The sequence below is a fragment of the Temnothorax americanus genome, unplaced genomic scaffold, assembly GCF_048541705.1.
Source record: "Temnothorax americanus isolate GAGA-0224 unplaced genomic scaffold, ASM4854170v1 Scaffold13, whole genome shotgun sequence".
NCBI classification, from domain to species: domain Eukaryota; kingdom Metazoa; phylum Arthropoda; class Insecta; order Hymenoptera; family Formicidae; genus Temnothorax; species Temnothorax americanus.
Genome location: NW_027509264.1, coordinates 3,812,315 through 3,832,835, shown reverse-complemented (window position 1 = coordinate 3,832,835; position 20,521 = coordinate 3,812,315). Strand labels below are relative to the sequence as shown.

The 20,521-nt window shown below is 39.1% G+C and overlaps 1 protein-coding gene across 12 annotated transcripts; it reads left to right on the top strand.

The window, feature by feature from the left end:
* The first annotated feature begins 1,513 nt into the window (after nt 1-1,513).
* Nucleotides 1,514-20,392, top strand: Rbcn-3a (rabconnectin-3 alpha). 12 transcript variants are annotated; one of them, XM_077399654.1, is made up of 32 exons: nt 1,514-1,943; nt 2,456-2,653; nt 2,755-2,908; nt 3,162-3,245; nt 3,677-3,889; nt 3,973-4,108; nt 4,409-4,606; nt 4,731-4,909; nt 5,052-5,267; nt 5,357-5,510; nt 5,600-10,227; nt 10,312-10,632; nt 10,745-10,843; nt 10,916-11,107; nt 11,179-11,409; nt 11,518-11,655; nt 11,803-12,035; nt 12,139-12,320; nt 12,408-12,774; nt 12,855-13,088; nt 13,182-13,434; nt 13,527-13,731; nt 13,813-14,080; nt 14,226-14,399; nt 14,472-14,570; nt 15,997-16,083; nt 17,156-17,216; nt 17,337-17,545; nt 17,634-17,778; nt 17,906-18,123; nt 18,219-18,302; nt 18,376-20,392. In XM_077399654.1, the coding sequence occupies exons 1-32, from the start codon at nt 1,857-1,859 to the stop codon at nt 18,490-18,492; spliced, it is 10,164 nt and encodes a 3,387-aa protein (XP_077255780.1). In that variant the 5' UTR covers nt 1,514-1,856; the 3' UTR covers nt 18,493-20,392. The 12 variants fall into 12 exon arrangements, with proteins under 12 accessions (XP_077255780.1, XP_077255779.1, XP_077255776.1 ...); XM_077399653.1 differs by having other exon boundaries at nt 11,176-11,409; XM_077399650.1 differs by having other exon boundaries at nt 5,034-5,267.
* Nucleotides 20,393-20,521: the final 129 nt, after the last annotated feature.

Here is a 20,521-nt window from a genome sequence, read left to right as displayed (position 1 = left end):
TTTTCACGCATTCCGCTCGGTTACATCATTAGGAACGCAGTATATGCCAGCGTATGCTTCATAATTGGTGTCAACTGGTCGCAATTAATGACACGCGCGTATCCCAGTGTTAGTTCCACGTAAGATAAGCAATCGCGTCGCCGTTTCACACCGACTCGAGAATGCAGGATTAAATTTTTCTTTCTCCTCCCTCGAATCACACAATTTCCATCAGACCTCTGGATTCGATTCCTCCTCTCCAAGACCTTTCCCGCTGTAATTCGAGAGGGAAGAAGAGAGCACGCGCGTTCCAATGCGCTTCAATTACGCTTTAGTGGAAAGACGGTTCGGAAAGACATTTGCTAAATATAGCACAGAGGCGGTTAACAACAAAGGATCGATATGATCGCACGGTGAATAATTTTTTCCCCGAAGAAGCTCACACTGTTCGATTATAGCGGGCCGCTATAACGTGCATTTTTCTTCTTTTGTCGTTCGTGTACGCGAACGGCGCGTTCGACATGCATATGTTACACGTGTTGTTCACCTGACTCGTTCAAAGCGAGTCTCTACGACAAGCGACTATACAGTGTGTAGCGGTGTACATCTACAAGAGACCAACTTGTTTTCCCCAGTGTTAATCCCTCAGCGTCGCTAATAATTTTTACTGCAAAATTGTTGCTACAATTTCATATGTTATTGTAGATACATAAATTTAAAAGAGACGAAATACTACAAAACGCGATTGCGAATTAAACTCTTTGTCTTCGACTGATACGCCCATGTTGCAATTAATATTTAGTAACAATGAATCGAATCATCGATATGTTGAGACCGAAGAAGAAAAGGAATTAAGAACGAGTCCAAAAATTCATTCTCTTCGAGTCACAAAAGAAGATGCAACGATTTACAGTTATTAACACGAATAGAATAATTAATTCTTTGTCATTAATTAACGAATATCAAATTACATAGAAATTTTATAGGCAATTGCTCACCGATTAAAGTTAATAGGAGTTCGATCCAAGTGTCGCCCCTTTATTAGTTTAATATTAAATAGCTGTAAAAAAAAATAAATTGCGAATTAATTGATCGTCATCGGTCAGTTTTGAGACATAATAAATTGCGATAAATCGTTCCTTTTCGAAAATGATTATTTAGGCGTCGATTTATTTCTCCAACGTCGCTCACCTGAGGCAATCACAGATCGCGTTTACTGTTTACATTACGATCCATATCATCCCTATCAGGGTAGATAGTGATCTGTCTCGCTCCCGACGGCGACGACGTGGGAGCCGTCGTCTTAAAGTCGCCGGCATCTCCCGGATTATCGATACGCGCGAATTCGCAATACGCGCGCGCGGCCGTCGGCGCGATCGTTCGGTGCGTGCGTGCGCTCCGGAAGCCGCCAGCCGCCTTCGTCAGCTTCGCCTTCGGCCTTCCTCGTTTCGTTGGTCGGTCGGCCAGTCAGCCATCCGCATTCCGCACGGCACGGCCGCCAGCGCCAGCCGCCAGCGCCAGGGAGAGTGGAGAGTGGAGACACTGGAGATCTTACGCGACGATGTCGCTCGTGTAGATGTGGACTATTGTCGTGGAGACGTCGATTTAAAGATGGCCGCGCGGTGGCCGCCCGATCATTGTGTCGCGTCGATCTGAAGGCGCGTGACGCGTCCCGCGGGAGTGTTCGGGGATCGCGGAGCCTCAGCCCGACCCCGACGAGGCCGGACCGCCGGAGTCGCCGGACGTCGTCGTCGACGCGGGCATCCTCGGATACGGGTTTCGATACAGCGAACGCGAGAACGGGAACGGCGGCTCGCGGCCGCCGGACGATGATCTAACGTCTCGCGCGCGTGTGTGCGTGCGACGCGTGCAATACCATGAATTGTCATCAGATACTGAGCGGCGCCTGTAATGCGGGCGATCGCTGCTACGCGGTCGGCTCCGTCGAGGGAATATCCTTCACCGTAAGTGCCGTTAATAAGACTCCTCCGGTGACGGTCGGCGCGTCCTTGGCGATCGGCCAGCCTCGCGGCCGGAATTTCGTACGTGTGCGATACGCACTCTCGCGCATTATGGAAGTCAGCTGATCGAATGACGCTTTGATTAGGCGTGCGAACGTGGGCCGTTCACGTCCCACGAGTTCACGGCTTCACGGTTTTTTTTTTTCCGCGAACGACGAAAACATTGACCACTTTTTGTCATTCTACGTGTCGTATCTGATATATTTTCTTATGCGTTGTGGATTAAAATATTGATCTTTCGCGCTAGTGTTTCGCAATTAACTGTTGAGTTGTTAAAAAACTTGACTTTTATGGGGAAAATAGTAAATAAAGTGATACAATAGGTCATATTATAGATGGAAAGATAGAATCGAGATTTGATAAGATAAGAGTGCGACGACGAGTAAAACTATTCGAAAACATGGAGTTGAAAAGTACTCGATAGATTAACTGTGGTCTATATACGTTCCATTCAGGCGTACGCAGCTGGCTGCAATATTGTGATTTTGGCCAATAATTTCGAACGAGTTCAAATAATTCCTGGAGCTGTGCACAATTACATCAGGATCAGCTGTCTGGACTGTAGTACAGACACGGGAAAAATAGCTGCAGCCTATGAAAACCAAGTCTGCATTTTCGAGCCAACCCCGCTTATACACAGCACCTGTTCACACGTATGTGTCAGCGCTTCTCCCCGTTTTACATTTTTATATGCGTATTGAAGAACATGTTTAAAAAGATTTTTACTAAATCTTTTCTAAATGTTTTTTCATAGCAATTAGAATACAGATGGGTTCAAACGGGAAGTCTGCAAACAGAATCGAATATTACTTCTTTATCGTGGAATTTAGAAGGAACAAGATTGTTAACAGGCGGCGAACTGTTACAATTATGGCATCAAAATATCATGCCGTTTCAAGAAGAGCACTGTAAGTTTGATCTCTCATACATTTTTTATTCTAATAAAATGATATTTTAAAATAAATTGATATTTTTTTAAAATGAATCTTGCGTGACAATGGGAAATTATTTTTAAATTGTACTAAAATATACCGATATTTTATGACGAGAGATTCCATTTGCGTGACATAAGATATATGTTTTTTTTCTCTTATGAGTATTTAATACTTGATTAAAATTAAAAAATCTTAGAATTATCGTATTTCTCATTACTTGATACAGCTACAAAGCCGAAAACATTACAAACGGAAGAAGTCAGCACAGCCGGAAATAATCATAATGTTACAGCAAATACTTCTCAGGATTGTGAGTTCATTCTTTACGAGAATGGACGTTTAATGTTGATGTCACTTGCATGTTAATGTTAACATATCACAGCTTTATTAACGCACTGCATTTGCAAATCTTGATTGAAATTTTGATTTTGTTATATATTGCAAACAGATAAAAATTGATAATGTTGATATGATTTAAAAATGCTTTAAAAACACTCCTTATGCTTGTCACATTGAACATCTTAATTTATACATTTAGATATTGCGCGACATGAGTACGCATCATTAGTATAAAGTTATTGCAAATAATTATAATTTTATACAAATGATTAAGATGTCATCTCTTATATTGTGCGATGCTGTTGAATATTGAGCTTTTTTATTTGAGTTTCAGATATGTACATTTTATTGTGTCCAGAAACAATTTTACTACATTGTTAAAACAAATTTATTTTTTAACAGCCGGTACGGTGACGTTCTCAATTGGAGGGGAAGCTGAGAGTCCTGGGCCTGGGGATACGTCTATTCCAAATGATCCAGGCGGTTGGAATTGTGTATGGAAGTGTCGTACGGCTACACCAGTTCATCTTATGAGTTTTAGCCCCGACGGCACTCTGTTTGCAACAACAGGAATGAATGATAGATTGGTCAAAATATGGTTCGAAAACAAACAATGTATGTAATTTTACTAAATTATTTAACTGATGGTCTTTCTGAAAACAGTTTCTACAAACTATGGATTTATTTTTTGTTTCTAGTATTTTCAGCAAGAAGCATAGATCATACAAGTTTTGCACAGTCCGTGGGTAGTGACAACTTTAGTTTTGTTTATGTCGCACATCCGCGCGCTGTGACGCACCTATCTTGGCGCAAGACAAGTAAATATATGCCGAAGTAAGTAAACCGATAGCGGAAACAAATAATAACTGATATTTGTGAAACGTAACAAGACATAACAAGATCCGTTTTATTCTAAAAATATTGTTTTTTTTTTACATATTAACATTAACGCAAATAAGAAAAAAACCGTAATGATTTTTTATATAATAATATATAATAAATATACTATTCATACTTCTCTGCGAAAGAGGATTCTGCAGCAAAGATATTAACAATTAATTTATATATATTAAACAGTATAAGAGCAAATGATATTTGCTTTTAATAATTGTCTTTTCTTTTGTCACAAATTAGAGGCTCTGTATCCAATATGTTGGTCACATCGTGTCGTGATAATATTTGTCGAGTGTGGGCAGAAACGATACCACCTGAGATCGAAGGCTTAGCTAATATGAGTCAGTTTGAAGGCTCCGATAGGCATGGTCATCGTGGCAAACATCGTCATCATAATATGCACAAACATCGATTTATGCAACGACTGAAACATATGAAGTACGAAGAACATAATATTTCTTATTCACTATTTTAAAGCATAAAGAAAGCTCTATTTTTACGATGGTTATGAAATTTTAAAATTTTAAAATAAGGGATGATACATAAAGCTTTCTGTTTATAGAACATGTTTTCATATTCGGCGACATGCTAAGCAGCAACATCAAGCTGGCCATACAGCACCGACTTTACCAACGCTTCCATCTACATATTCCGTACACGATTTTCATAATAGTTATCAAACTTCTGGTCATTACCCGGGAATGCATTTCCACTTGGCAGCCAGTATCAACGCGGAAACTGGTATAGTATTAATGTTTATTATGCGATAGATAAAGTAGGATAAAAATTATTTTATTTTATTTTTTTTACTTTAGTATTATATTCTTCTAAAATTGTTGAAATATTGGTAATCGTCAGTGGATAGTATACGTTCGTGTTATAGATATACCACTAGTACCAAGCCTAATTACTGGAGACCCCGAAAGAGAACCGAATTTTATTCTACACTGGCTAAATAACAAAGAAATGCACTTTACCATGCAAGCCGAAAACATACTGCAAGAGTTAACTCGTAAAGTAGTGGAGAAAGAGGAAGGTTTACAACATCAACAAGAAGCTGAACATGTGGAACATGATTCTGAGGATGAATGTACACCAAGTATGCATTTAATTTACTCTATTGCGCATTTTATTGAAGATTGTTGAAACGAAAGATGTAATTACTCTAATACTAAATCTTACTTTTAGAAAAAGGAGTTCGGCTGCAAACAGCTCAGAAGCCAATAGTCGGTGGCCGGTCAATGAGTCAAGAAGAGCACAGTAGTGACGAACATCATACTGCACATACTACCTCATCTCACCACAGTTTAGTACACAGTGTGCACTCTCATCCCAGTCTAAGGTAAATTCTCAAAATTTCTTTTTTGTTAATTATATCGATACATTGTACAAAATACTATTTTATTAAAAACAAAATAAAACATGTTACAGCAATACAACCTCCATTAATTCTATAGCGACGGATGCAACATCTACGATGAACCATGCGCCAGATTCGTTGGACACAAAGATAGAAACGTTGCTACGTGACTGGCACCACAATCCAGATTTGCTGTTTTCGATACATCCGATAGACGGAAGTTTCTTGATTTGGCATATTGAATGGTTGGACGAATATCATCCTGGGTCTTTTCGACAGGCACAAATTTCATTTTCCACTCGTATCCCGAACGCATTTCCGCTCGGCGACGCGTCGACAATGAGTCACAATGTATCAATGTACTCTCATAATACTGGTGGACCCTTATTGAATATTCGTGAAGTTGCAAAATCCTCGACTAAAACAAGCGATCCTGGTGAAGTCGCGACTCCCTTACCTAGTCTCATAGAACAAGATGAAGAGCAATCTACTTTGACCTCAAAAGCAGGTCAAGAACTACTGAAAAATATGGAAAATACGAATGATCAAAATCAAACAAAAACGGAAACTAACGCGTTGGAAAATAATAAAAATGGGCAAGACGCGGATCTGTTGGCCCACCCTAGTCCGATTGTTTCTATGGTGTCGAAGCACTCGAATGGTACTTTGAATTTATGGCAATTAACGTTTGCAGACAAAACGAAATTTTCACAGGTGTTGAGCATAGGGCATGCATGTAGAGCTTCCGGACATCGCTTTCGCGTAAACGACATTACTTGCCATCCTGTCTTACCTCTACTTGTAACAACCTCTCATCATAATATACCTGAGTTTTCTGGTACTCAGTCAACAGAATCCAACGAAAACCTCGGCATTAAACATGATTCCTGTAAAGATAAGGATATCATGTCACCTACTGGATTTTGCAGCGAATTGATATTATGGCGCGTAGATGCCGTGGGGCCTCTGTCCAAGAGCGGTGGAGTTTCTGAATTGGCGCGTATCAATTCGCCCGAGATATCGGCGTTTAGTAATGTAGCCTGGATCCCGACATTATTGCCAAGCACAACACTGGGCAATTTATCCAATTCTCCCAGTGCCTGCTTCGTAGCTAGCGACGGAGAATGTTTGCGGGTTTATCAAGCTGTCATTGACGCTAGAACGTTACTAGCCGAAGTGTCGATCAGCGAGAGAAGAAGCAGGATGATGGATTCCATGGCCAGTCTCTCGACGGATATGTCATCGGATGATGGCGTCAGGCACTCCATTCACGACAGGATAAAAATAGTATCTCAACAATCGACCGCGAGACCAGGATGCGTTATACAGCTCGACGCTATTGCTGACGCTACTCACGATTGGCAGAACACGCAGTTCCTCCATGTCTTTCAAGAGCAATTAATCACGGGCGAGAGAAGCGACGAGAAGCAGCCTGGTATTGACACATCGGCCAATGATCTGGGACTCATGGAGTCCACGTTGGACGCTATGGTAGATCTGCAACAATCGACAATCTTCGAAGAACCATTCTACATAGTGGTTCTTGAGCGTACGCAGCAGGGCACCACTGTGCATATGTGGCGATTGGTAATAGCATCACAACCGGAAACTACCGGTTTGTCAGGCTCGATGATGTATGTGCCTGATTCTCATTTGGTTCAGGATGAAGACGATGAGGGAACGCCTGGTAGATTGAGCCACGCGGAAGGTAGACGCTCACGCAGACCCAGTCAAACCGGTGGCCGGAGTCGTCGCGAGAGTCAGGGTGATCTGGACTCGACGTTCTTGCCTCGTCGCCATCAAAACAGCCACGTCCTCATTACCACCACGAAAGTCTGCACGCAGGAGTTGCCGTTGCCCGACGGTGTGGAGGTGATTCACGCCGCTCCCGCCGCGGGACATTTAAGTAGCTCCTCAATATATCCCGCCTGCTTTGCGCCATATATCATTGTGACGGCGTGCAGCGACAGTACTGTACGATTTTGGAAATGCAAAGTGACGAAGAGGCCGGACGAAAAGCTGGATTACGAATGGTGCGAGTGGGAGATGACCAGGAAAGACCAGGAATCCACTATTGATATCACCGGTCAGCCGTTGAACATAAGCGCGGCTTACAGCGGACGCATCGCTTGCGCCTATAAGTACGGAAAATCGTTTACGCGTCCGACGAAGAGCGATCCGGATTCGCGCTACGTGAATCTTTGTGTCGCTATATATGAATGCGAAAGCACAGGTGGCAGCGAATGGATCTTGGAAGACACGATTCATCTGAAGAATATTCATCTACCACGAATAGCGGTGGATCAGCACTTAGACCTTAGCTATTTGTACGACAGTAGATTTTTGCAGAAGAAGCAACGGCTTACTCAGGTGTTGCAGACCCTCAGTCACGAAGATATAAGATCCTCGAGAAACGGAGAGAATGGCGATTCCACGAAAGCTGGCCTGCTGGCGGTCCCGTCGTTCAGTACCCTGCAGTCTTTGCGGAAATCGATCATAGAGAATGGTAACACATGCCCGCTCACGCAAAAGCATCTGGTGCAACTTGACTGGGTATCTAAAGAGGACGGCTCGCATATTCTGACTGTGGGCGTCGGTTCCAAGATTATGCTGTTCACTCCAGTGTGTTCGGATCTGGCGCAAGCTAACATGAAAGCAATGAAGGAATCCCAGAGTAATAACAGGCCGATATTGAGAAAGACTTCGTCACTGGCTCAGCCGCAATTCGTTGACGAGATCCGATGGATGAAATTGCGCAAAATCGAGCTGACAACGGCAGATGGTCTACCGCCACTACCCATGCAAATATCCTGGGTGCGAGACGGCATTCTGGTTGTCGGCATGGATTCCGAGATGCATGTGTACTCACAGTGGAAACCAAATCCGAAAAACGATTGCTTCCATTCGAATCTGCAGCATCAGGAGTCCGACGAGTTCCAAGCGAGTCGAAACTTGCGCGATGAGGATCTACGCACATTGGCGCACGAGACGTCTCAGAGACGACTGGCAAACGTGTCTTCCATGCCACATTTGTCGCGCGTTAGTAGTATCAATTTGACAATGCTGGATGCCAAGAAGAAGCGCGGTATACAGAACGAGAACTTGAGTTTCGACTACATGCCGGATTACGGATTGTTCGAAGCGTCGAGGATAGCCTGTCCGGTTTTACCGCAGTATCATCCTAAGCAGCTGATGGAACTATTAAATTCGGGTAAGATCAGATGGGTGAAGGCTATACTGGCGCATCTCGTCCGATGTATAGGTAGTTCCTGCAACTTGCGGGCCGACGACGAGAGTCTGGTGAAGCAGCGCGGTTGGTCCCGATCGAGAACGATGTCGGTGAGTTACATGGGTACAACATCGCCGCTGGAACCGAGAGGTTCGACTACGCAGATACCGGAGGAATTGACGCTGGATTACGCGGAGATTACATCCATCTCTCCACTCCCGTTATGGACTTTGTTGATGGCCGACAAAGAAACGAATTTACCGCATCAGCAGAACGAGGACAAGCACGATTACAACAAGCTATTCGACAGCAACTTGGATGAAGGAGAATCGTTGGACGATATGTTGGACGAAGATTATGAACGTTCGCGGCAAAAGGATAGACGATCCTCAGTGCCGGAGAGACAAGGAATATCTCACTTTGGTCCCAGACAAGGCAGACTGTTGTCGCGTCTCTTGACTCACACTCATCTCCCGGGACTCTCCAGTCTCGACCAAATGCATCTACTCGCCTTAGCGGACACCGTGTCTACGTGTAATGTCGATTTCGCGGAAAGATTCGCAATCGACGCGGCAAAGAACGCAATCGCCAAGGAAAATCTAACAGGCATTCCGGACGGCGAAACTGTGTCTACCGATTCGCTGGACGACTGTGGCCTCAGATTCCTCTTAGCAATGAAACATTACAATTATCTGATACGCTGCTTACCGTTGGCACAGAGAGCGCAATTCCAGAAACAGGGTGTCGCGTCGAATAATCTCGTGTGGGCGTTTCATTCCGAATCCGAGGAGGAATTGTTGGGATTAATTCCGTCTTATGCCAAAGGTCAACCAAAGTGGTCTGTGCTGAAGGAACTTGGCGTAGGTTGGTGGATTAGGAGCAATACGGTGCTAAAGAAATGCATAGATAAAATAGCGAAGGCTGCGTTCCAGGATAAGCAAGATCCTTTAGACGCGGCTATCTATTACTTAGCAATGAAGAAGAAAAATTTAGTGTGGGGTCTATTTAGAAATAAGCGAGACGAACGAATGACTACCTTCTTCTCGAATAATTTCGCCGAGAATCGATGGAGAAAAGCGGCTCTGAAGAACGCTTTTGCTCTGCTTGGAAAGCAACGATTCGACCATGCGGCCGCGTTCTTTTTACTTGCTGGAGCTTTGAAGGATGCCATCGATGTATGCTTGAATAAACTGAACGATATCCAACTCGCGATGGTGATAGTTAGACTCTACGAGAATGATACGTCATCTCCTAATATGAGAAGATTATTGTACGAAGAAATCCTAGGTTGCGATAAAGATGGACAAAATCAAGATATGAGCAGAGCGCATCCTGATCCATTCTTGCGTAGCATGGCTCTGTGGATCTTGAAGGATCATTCTGGCTCTCTCAATACTTTGCTTTTGACCAACGTCGGTCATATGCATCCGCAGTATGACGATGAATCTGATAAGCCAGAAGGAACAACAGGTAAATAATATTGATGTACTTTGTGCGTTACGTGCATGAATTAACTCCTAGAATAAACGTTTTATCCCTTAAATTTTATTTTAGCAAACCCAAACGTTTTCAATTTCTACGTTTATCTTCGTACACATCCGTTATTAATCAGACAGTATATCGCGTCCACCGCGCAAGATAAGAAGAAAGGACACTCCGTAGTAATTTCGGGATTCAGTTATGGCACAGAGACAAAGAGACCAGATCAACCAGATAAACAGTTATTGTTAGAGGATAGTATTACACCATTGGAGAGACAACTGTATTTCACAACGGCACACGCACACTTTAAAGCTGGTTGTCCAGCTCTCGCTCTTGAAGTTTTATCTAAATTACCTAATAAAGTTATGGAAACAAATGGCGAAGATTCACCAAGTAAGTAATACATATATTTATACATTAATTGACAATCTCTGTAAATTTTAAATTGGAAATATTACGATCTATCTATCCTATATATAATATCTTTCTATTCTATATATAATAGGTTTATTGAACAGTCCAAGTAAGGCCAGAGCTCAAGATGCTCAAATAGATACCGGTATTATTAATTGGGGAAATGAGTCGAATGCAGTAAACAATAAAGGTACGTAGAGCTATCATTATTTTAAGTAAAATGTATTAAGAATATATGAAGTTAACCAAGTATCGCTTTTAGATGCCGATGTAGATTGGGGTACGCCATCATTTGATTGGTCTCAAAGTAGCAACCGCGTGAAAGGAGATAAATTAGAATTAAACTGGGATGATGATGAGACGGGTGAAGGTGAGGACGCTGATAGTCCTCCCATGAGTATGAAACTTGACAAGAAAGAACAGGATAACGCGCATAAATCAGAAACTGATAACAGTAAGACTCAATTTTTTTTCTTGTGAACTAATTCTTACACAATTTTACTGTTAATGAAAATATTTTAGAAGACGTAGCAAAATCAGCTGGACAATTGGATATTATGGCGCAACAATTGAAATTTGTGGCATGCTTGAAAATCTTAATGGAAGAACTGTCCACGTTAGCGACAGGTTTTGAAGTAGACGGAGGTCAGCTACGATATCAGCTATATGTATGGTTGGAACGAGAAGTAGACGCATTAAGACAACTTTGTAGCTACAGTACAAATGCAGACGGAGACATGAACAACGCAGCAGAATGTAAATCTTTTTTTATTTTACATAAACATATGAATAACAGTAATAATTTCTTAAAAATTATGGATTAATAGAAATCGATAGTGATGCTAATGGAAGAATAATTTTTAGATGAAGGCGGTATGGTCGATGACGTGCCACCATATAAACCTGGCGAGCAGCCAACGTTACATCAAATACTGGTAGCGGAGAAGTTAGATTTTGAGGCTAAAGTACAGAGAGCTGCAAAGAGGAAGAAATGGTTGAAAGGTTGATTAATTTTATCTCGATGTTATATAATTAAACATTCTAATTTCAGAAATTATTGTATTTAACAAACTTTTCGCAAATTCAATATTTTAACTTTTAAAAGATAATCTATAAAAACAGAATCGATTAGCATCGTGTTATTTTCAGCTAACGAGACATTGTTGAGGACATTACTATCGTATTGTTCATTGCACGGTGCATCGGGTGGCGGTTTAGCGTCAGTAAGAATGGAATTGGTACTTTTGCTACAGGAATTGCAACAAGAAAAGACTCAACAACAATTGCTCAGTCCTCTTCCTTTCCCCACTACACTACCTCTGTTAAGCGCCAGCGTCGCTTGCAACAAGACTGTCGTTGCTGATCCAGTTCGACATCTACAGGTTCGTGAGAAAATCTCCTTTTATTCTTTTAATCTAAAAAATTTCTTATTCTCCTTTATTCCTTTTGTATCGATATACAATATCGTATCACTGTTTTTTGTAGTCTCTCGCACATGATATGCTGCAGACCTTAGTAGAGCTACGCAATCCACCGATGCCTAACAGAAATACGCATTATTGCGAAGTATTCATCATGAGAGATTTAGCGGTAGCACTTAGCGCCTGTATTTATCAATCACTTTGCGATTCGGACACGTTCGTTATGAAACATCACCAGCCAGATAGGTAAGTTATATGTTTATATTGTAATTGAATCAATTAAATGTTATACAGGATGTCCCTGATTATACATATATATTGATTATCTTTCAGTTTCCCGGTAGTCGCTGAAGTAGAAACGACGGGTGGTCATTTAGTAGCCTCAAACAAATATCATCGACGATATTCGACGGATGATGGTGTATGCATAACTACCTCACCTGCTAAATGGCCAGGCGTAACAAATTTGCGTGCGTTGTTAGCTCGGGAGAAAGACGAGGACACTCCGAAGCTGAATATTCTGCTCTGCGAAGCTTTCGTGGCGACATATATGAGTCTCTTTATTTACGCCATGTCGAGTTGCGACAGTCACATTTTATACAGACTAGTGGGACAACACTTCGATAACAATACATGGTCATCTCTCTTTGGCGGGGGAGTTAAGAAGCTACTGCGCGTAGCAAGCACGACTAATAATCAGGTACAATTAGTTTTAGTCAGTTTTCCGTTTTATATTTCGCAAACGTTGCTTTTTTTATCTTTGTGTTTTTTTTTTGTCAGGGCGGTACCACGATTAGCGTCGAGCGGACCGATAGTATGACCAGTGACATTCAAAGTACCGCCAGTGGTATGTGGAACACCATGACGTCGTTAACTAAACAACGTGTCAAGCTGAATATGAAACTATTAGGACAATTTACGGGTCAACAGCCAAATATGAAAGAAGATAAGCCTACATATAGAGAACAGTTTGTTTCGCCGCAAATGAGCATGATATCCTATTTTCTCATGAAGGTATGGATGAAATAAATATCGAAAGAATTTGTATGTCTACATTATTTTTACCATTATTTTACTGTTATGATTAATTATATGATGCTCTTTCAGCCACGCATAGAGACTGAATATGCAGATGAAATTGATTATGATTCTTCCGATTCTGCGGTATCTGACTTAGATTCTACAGACGATGAGGAAGATGTATTTGACACGGGTTCGAAACCAAAGAGTAAACCAAAGGATAATACAGAGCATAGTAATTCCAATTCGTATAGTTGGAGCGTAATGAGATTAGCAATAGTTAAAATACTGCAAAAACAATTACAAGATTTTATGGCTGTTGCCGGTATAGAAATGCAAGGTATGAAATATTTTGTAAATAATATCTTAATTATAATATATATAATATACGATAACAATGATATTAACAAGATAATGCATTTGTTATTCTAGAATTACCTGTAAGTAGCCCGCTAATCCACGGTACTTTGGGCATTGTTGCTCTATGGCAAGAGTCTTTGCGCGAAGAATTGGAATTTAAAGGTCCACCCCCAGCGAATTACATACCGGGCTGTGCGCCGGATCCTTCTCCCACGCCTGGAAAACCTGCTATTCATAAATATCGATCGTTATTAGAGAAAGGAAATACACCCTTTAAGTGAGCACATTTCAGTTCAGTTAAAAATTAAAAGTCGAAGGAATGAGAGAAATAGAAAAAAAAATATTCTCTTGATTCCAGTACACGATTGGCATCCGCAGCGCCTACCAATCGTCTGTGGTGTTATTTAGTCAGACAGGAAATGGTTCAGGATATTTTTATTCGCGCAGTATTTGGTAAGCGAAGATCCATGTCAACGATACTTGAAAGCGGTCAGTCAGTCGTTGACGGCGTACATCGTGGAACTGGAGAAGATAAGGGTAGTGATAGTGGCACTACAAGCTTACCAGAACCAGTCAGAATCATCCATAAGGAACAAGATAGCATCAGTGCCTTCTGTCTTAATCAGGTACCTGATTTAACTCTTATTTTTCCAGTCATGATAATTACTTTCTAAGGAAACTTTAAAGCAGATTTTTAGATTGCCTTGAGAATGTTTTATTTAGATGTTTATAACATAGTGGTAATATTGTGTGATTGATGGTCGTGTTTAGGTAAACCCAGGTTTAATGGCCCTTGCTACACCTCGGGAAGTACAAGAGATGAACATTTCCCTGCTCCTAGAACTTCCGTCGTGGTTGGAAGATGAATGCGAATTTGATATTATCAACTTGAATAAACAACCTGATCCAGAGCCTGTACCGCCAACCAGTTTCTTAGTTATACAGGTGCGGCTTAACACAATATCTTTATATTCGCACAATAATAAACTGCATATTTTACACACCTATCATTTGCAGACAGCAGCAGATCGTCCTTTGTTGGCGCAGAGTCCTCAGCAAAACAGTCCCCAAACCCACTCAGGTATAGCCAGTCAGAGTGGACGTGGCGCGAGCGTGGTGAGTTTTCTGATTATATCGCAATTTATATAGCAAATAACGTCAAAAGTCGCTTTATTATATATATCATAAATTAAGAGATTTTTTCGTAGAAATTAATGAAACGTCTCTTGATAGAACTTATAATATAATCTTAAATATGATAAGACAAGTTAGAGAAAAAAGATATTTTATATATGTTTTAATATAACACATTTTATACATATTTTATAAATATAATTCAAATTTTGTAAATATAACTAAAATTACAATTTATGTAAAGAGTTTAATTTTTTTAATTTCTTATCTATATATATTTGTGTGCTACACTTACCGTTTGATATATCACCCTTGAATGCTGAGTTTATTTTAATAAGAATAAAATATGAATTTTACTTATCCTCTTTGTTATATTGCATTCATTTATTTGTTATTATATCTCAGAGAGAGAGAGAGAGATAATTTATTTTTGTTTTGAGTGTAACTGTAAATCTCACTATGTATTGTTTAATATGCATATATGTGCGTGGGGTGTAAAAAATGTGCAGTTAATCATTACTATGCAAGAGATTGTATATTTAATGAAGTTAATTAACACATATATATATATATATATATATATATATATATGCTTGACTTATAACTGAGGAAATGTTTGCAATATTTCCAAGATTAATATATGAGTTCTAAGTTGCTTACAAGTATTTGTAATAAGAATTTCCTGGCAAAATAAAGGGTTCTAAGGAGGGGTTTTAATGAGCTTTTACTTACAAACATTTATGCTGACTTAACTAGGAAGCGTGCTGTCTAGGATATTCTAAGAAACATTATATGTGTACTAAGTTTCTGCATATACATTGTATATTGTTTGACATCACTCCATCTAAGGCGTGTCTCTCGTAATAATATCTTTGTTTTGTCTTTGATACGAAGGTAATATCATTAGGCAATGCTTTGACGCATTGACAGTCAAAACGCTGCGAGTCTAGAAGCAGTATTTTGCACTAAAGGCAAAAAACTGATTATAAAGAAACCATTTATTGCATGACATATATATATTAAGACCAAAGTGTGCGCTGTCTCACATATCAGGATACGGCTGAATTCAAGGCTTGCTCGTTTTACATGATAAATATTGGAAACAAATTTATCATATCTCTACCTGTCTAAAACTAAGAAAGTTTGTTGATTATATAATGATTATTTCTCTCTCATCTGATTGAGATCGGATCAATCAAATTCTAAAAAGTATAACAATTTTCTCGTACGTCACTTTTCTTGAATATAAAGGCAAGAGACATTGCGAGACAAGTCTTGCAAGCCATGAATATGGTGTACTCGGTTAGGGTAGCACAAGTGGTGACGGAGACAATGTTGCTTGTTCAATGCTTACCTAACATCTAACTTGGTCTGCGTCACTGAACTGGCGGCTCATTCGCTCGCTCAGATGAAGGGGATGCCTGCTTTTCCTGGCTCCCACGACCTGCGTTTCTGTCAATTTGTTGCCGATAGGAGCAAACACTTGTTAAAGCCGGTGAGATTTACATCTAACAGACCCTAGTCTATCCTAGTGCAAATTTTCATGTTTAACTTTTTTGGGTAACAAGCAGGTATCTGATTTGTAAATATATTACAGCTTATAAGTTTATAGCTTGCAATTTTATTGTGAAGACTCGAGATTATCCAAAAAATAAAAATAAAAATTGATAAGATTGTTGAACATTTTTTAACTTTTCATGTATATTACAAGTCAGATATATCTTGAATTTTTAAAGGATCTTACAGTTCAACCGTAAGACCTTTTTAGAAATATTTAGCCATTATTTTGTCTAAAAGGTCAACATGCACAGTGCATTGGTTTGTACTTTTCTTTGCTTACATTATCAGCATAACAATTATATGATATGAAGGTTTTATTAAAAGAAAGAATTATTAGCGTATATTCGATTGGCAAATACGGTGTTTTATCTGCTCCTAGATTTTCATAAATGTTATATTCATGGATGAAACTCATTGTTCTTATCACAAGTATTACGTTGAATATGTTAAATGAACATGATTGGAATATGTATCTAATGCATGTATTATCCAAACTCTTCGACTGATTGTACATATAATTTTTTCACGAATAATCCAATGTATTTAATTTTAAAAATATCACGCTTTTCATACTCTTTCAATACAAGGCTTATAAGACTTGGATGCGTAGAAGTCCATTATACTTCGTCATACAATATGAATCCACATTCGTGTACATGTTCACATGTTAATTCAACGTTTTCAACGCTAACCCGTAGAGATAAACGTTAGGACAGCTAATTTTGCAAGCTAGTGCCGAAAACTAGTTTCAGCCGAATACTAGTTGCAATTAAGTGGAAACTCGCTGCAACGTTTGAAACGCATGCTACATGTTTATTATGTGCAACTCTATTAAACCTATTTTGCGTTAACATAACACCCAGACTGCGTTATATCTTAATATTGCTGAATGTGTATTTATGAAGTTACAATTTAATTCTGCTGGAATATTACATATATAAATGTACATATTTTTATCTCCAATCTTTTCATTCGCAAATTCAATCGACTGTATTTTATTCTGACAGATCCTGAAGCATAAAATCGATGGAATCAGGAGAATCTCTTCTCATCCGCTTTTACCATTATGTGAGTATATTTGTTGTTCTGATAAACGCACGAATACGGTAAATTTCTATTCTTCACGACTACGCTGAAATTACTGAAGCGTTTTAACATGTTTGTTATTCTTTTATATGGCGACATCAGACTTAACCGGATCGCAAGATGGTTCTGTATCGTTATGGGAGTGGGGACATCAGACGGCCGTCGCTACTCCAAGAGCACCTGGCACTTTTGCCAAAGTGACCCGCGTGCGATTCTCTCAGCACGGTAACAAGTTCGGCGTGGCTGATTCCGATGGCCAATTGAGTCTATTTCAAGTGGCCTGCCGAGAAGGAACGGCTCGACCATTCTTCGTAAGAATCTTATAATCAGTCTAAAAAACATTGAAAGTATCTCTCGGTTTGAGGCTCGCTGTTAACACTATCGATTATGTTGTTTCAGACTTACCAGTGCCACAGTAAGGTGACCTCAGACTTCGTCTTCCTTGGCGCATGCAGTCTTGTAGCTACCGCGGGTCACGGCTCGGAAGGACGAAACGTAGCATTATGGGACACGTTACTTCCGCAAAACAAATCTCTTGTACAAGGTACGAATAATTTGTGCACATCATATATCTAATATGACTTAATTTGCTAACGAATAATCGGAATAATAATCCTTTACTCTTTCCTGTAATTACGGTGTAAATTAACGGTGCGATTGTGTCTCTTCAGGCTTCATGTGTCACGATCAGGGAGCCAGCGCCTTGATTCTGGCACCGCAGCATCAGCTGCTGATCAGCGGCGGCAAGAAAGGCGACATTAATATATTCGACGTACGACAACGGCAACAGAGGCAAAGATTCCAAGCGCATGAGTCGGCTATCAAATGTCTAGCGCTCGATCCGCACGAAGAATTTTTCGTTAGTGGAGCAGGTGATGGTGATATTAAGGTAAAACAAGTCGTTATCTCTTCAAACCGCGACTTCTCAATGTGAATTGTCGTGCACTCTTTCCAAACGGTAATGAGCAAACATCTTGTCCACAGATATGGGGTTTGACCGTCCACTCTCTTCTTTACTCGTTTCCTAGTGAACATCCACGGTCTAGTTTCTTCAAAAACATAGGACAGGTACTGTAGCGTTGTGATTATCGATTCGTTTAAATGCGAAACGGAGATATAACGTAATCATTTGTTTTGCCAGGGCGTTACCCAGTTACATGTGGATTCTGCGGGTCGATTGTTTTCGTGTGGAGCAGATGGTTCGATGAAAGTCCGTCAACTGCCAGAACGCGATTGTGTAATACAAACGCTTTATTAGAATTAAAAAGAGGGGAAAAAAGTTGATGAAAAAGAAGCGAATACCGTGTAAGTATATTACGCAAAAAGAACCGATATTTATTGATTATATACATATACATAAATATGAAAGGCGAATCCTTAAAGAAATTCACGCAAATAATTGGATTGCTGTTGTACGATATATCCACTACTTTTACATACGAACCGTGCAGGCGGTGCGGTATCTCTTTGCATGGCTAGTGTGTTGTAACAAGCTTATATATCGGGTGTTACATTTATAAATATATATAGATATCGTTTCATCGAGAGCTACTTTATTGCATAATAAAGTAGTGAATTTTCCGCACGAATATTGTTGTTGTTGTCCAAAACTGAAACTCTTATAGTCTAAAGTTAGTATGGACTGTAATCTTAGCGTCTCAAAGTGTTTCCCCGATCTAAGAAAAAAAAAAGAAAAAAGAAAACCAAAGCAGCGAGCAAATACACAAATAATTGTAGCGCCAAAAAGGCTGCGAAGACAGCACTGTATTTTCCCTAAAGTGGATTTCGTACGAAGCAACACATAATAACACTAATCGATCATTCCTTTCTCACATGAAAGTAATATTATACGATTCGATAAACGATATGTAATAATCTTTATGTACCTTCATATTTTAATATGTAATATGTATTTATAAATATTTATTTATAAAGATCAGTTGATGAATTCTATCGTTTATCGGCGGATAATTTAAAGATGATTTAGCTGACTTTTTCATAGCGGTTATTGACCATAGTGAAACAAGATGTTTCTTTGTATTAAATAAGAAACTGCTGTTTCTGTATATTATTTGTTGAAATAGAGACAGTGTGCGCAATGTAAGTTATTGTTCTGTAATATAGTTCGATAAATTAGTTCGAACAGGTCCTCATGTATTTAAGGTACTCCACTCCGATGCTTTTTCGTCATTACTACTATACGATACGATATATTCGTAAGATATGTGAAACACGCCGAGCAATTTTGGATAATGAGTAAAATACAGAGCTTGAAATCTGTGTTGCCTTCTAAACTCTTTCTATCTCTTTATCTTGAAATATATAATATAGTCCTGAGAGAGATAAGTGCAATGCAGCATAGTTGCTGCAACGCGTTTATCTTATCGCATATGTGTATACAGAATTATTTGAAATATATATTATAAATGATGAACAAATGATAGAATAATAGTCACGAAAATTACTTTTTTCATATTACTTACATTTGTTTTAACAACTTTACAAATATTTCACAGATGTCTAGATAAATGTATTTTCCTTATATCCAGTTTTGTTAATATCACGTGAATTGTGATCAAGCACCGTTCGATGTGAACTTGTTTAAAAAATGTGTAACGCCATAATTTTTAAATTAGTATTGTTTCCGTCGCTATAAATTTTAGAACTTTTCGCAAGTAATTGTTGCAAATATAGTATGATTCTGTTATATATATATAAACCATGTATACATAAAATTATAAGCTATAACAAAGGATTTATTTTTGTTAAATGCACTTGTTGAATGACACTTTTATCAGTTCATATATACATATATATATATATAATAAAGTTAAATCCGCTGTTTGATTTACACACAATGCACTTATATAGATACTTATTAATCTTTTGCACTTTATTTCAAAATTACAAAATCTTCACCATACGAATAATGCAGAAAGAATAAATAATTTATATTAATCGTCTAATACTTTTAAGCATCTTTCCGTCATGAAACATTATGAAAAAAAACTTACTATATAAAAACAAAGCCAATATTTATACAATGCATATACATATGTAATAATGTAATATTTTATGTGAACTTTTATTTGAACCGCTATATACGCAGTCGATGGCATTGTATACTCGATTATACAATAAATATGTGCAAATTATAAGTATTGGAAATATCCAGCCTTTGACAATATATATATACTATTCGTTATAGGGATACACTGTGTTATTGTTAGAGAAGATCACACAATAATACATGGTATTTTGCATAATAAGGATGGAGAATAATGAAT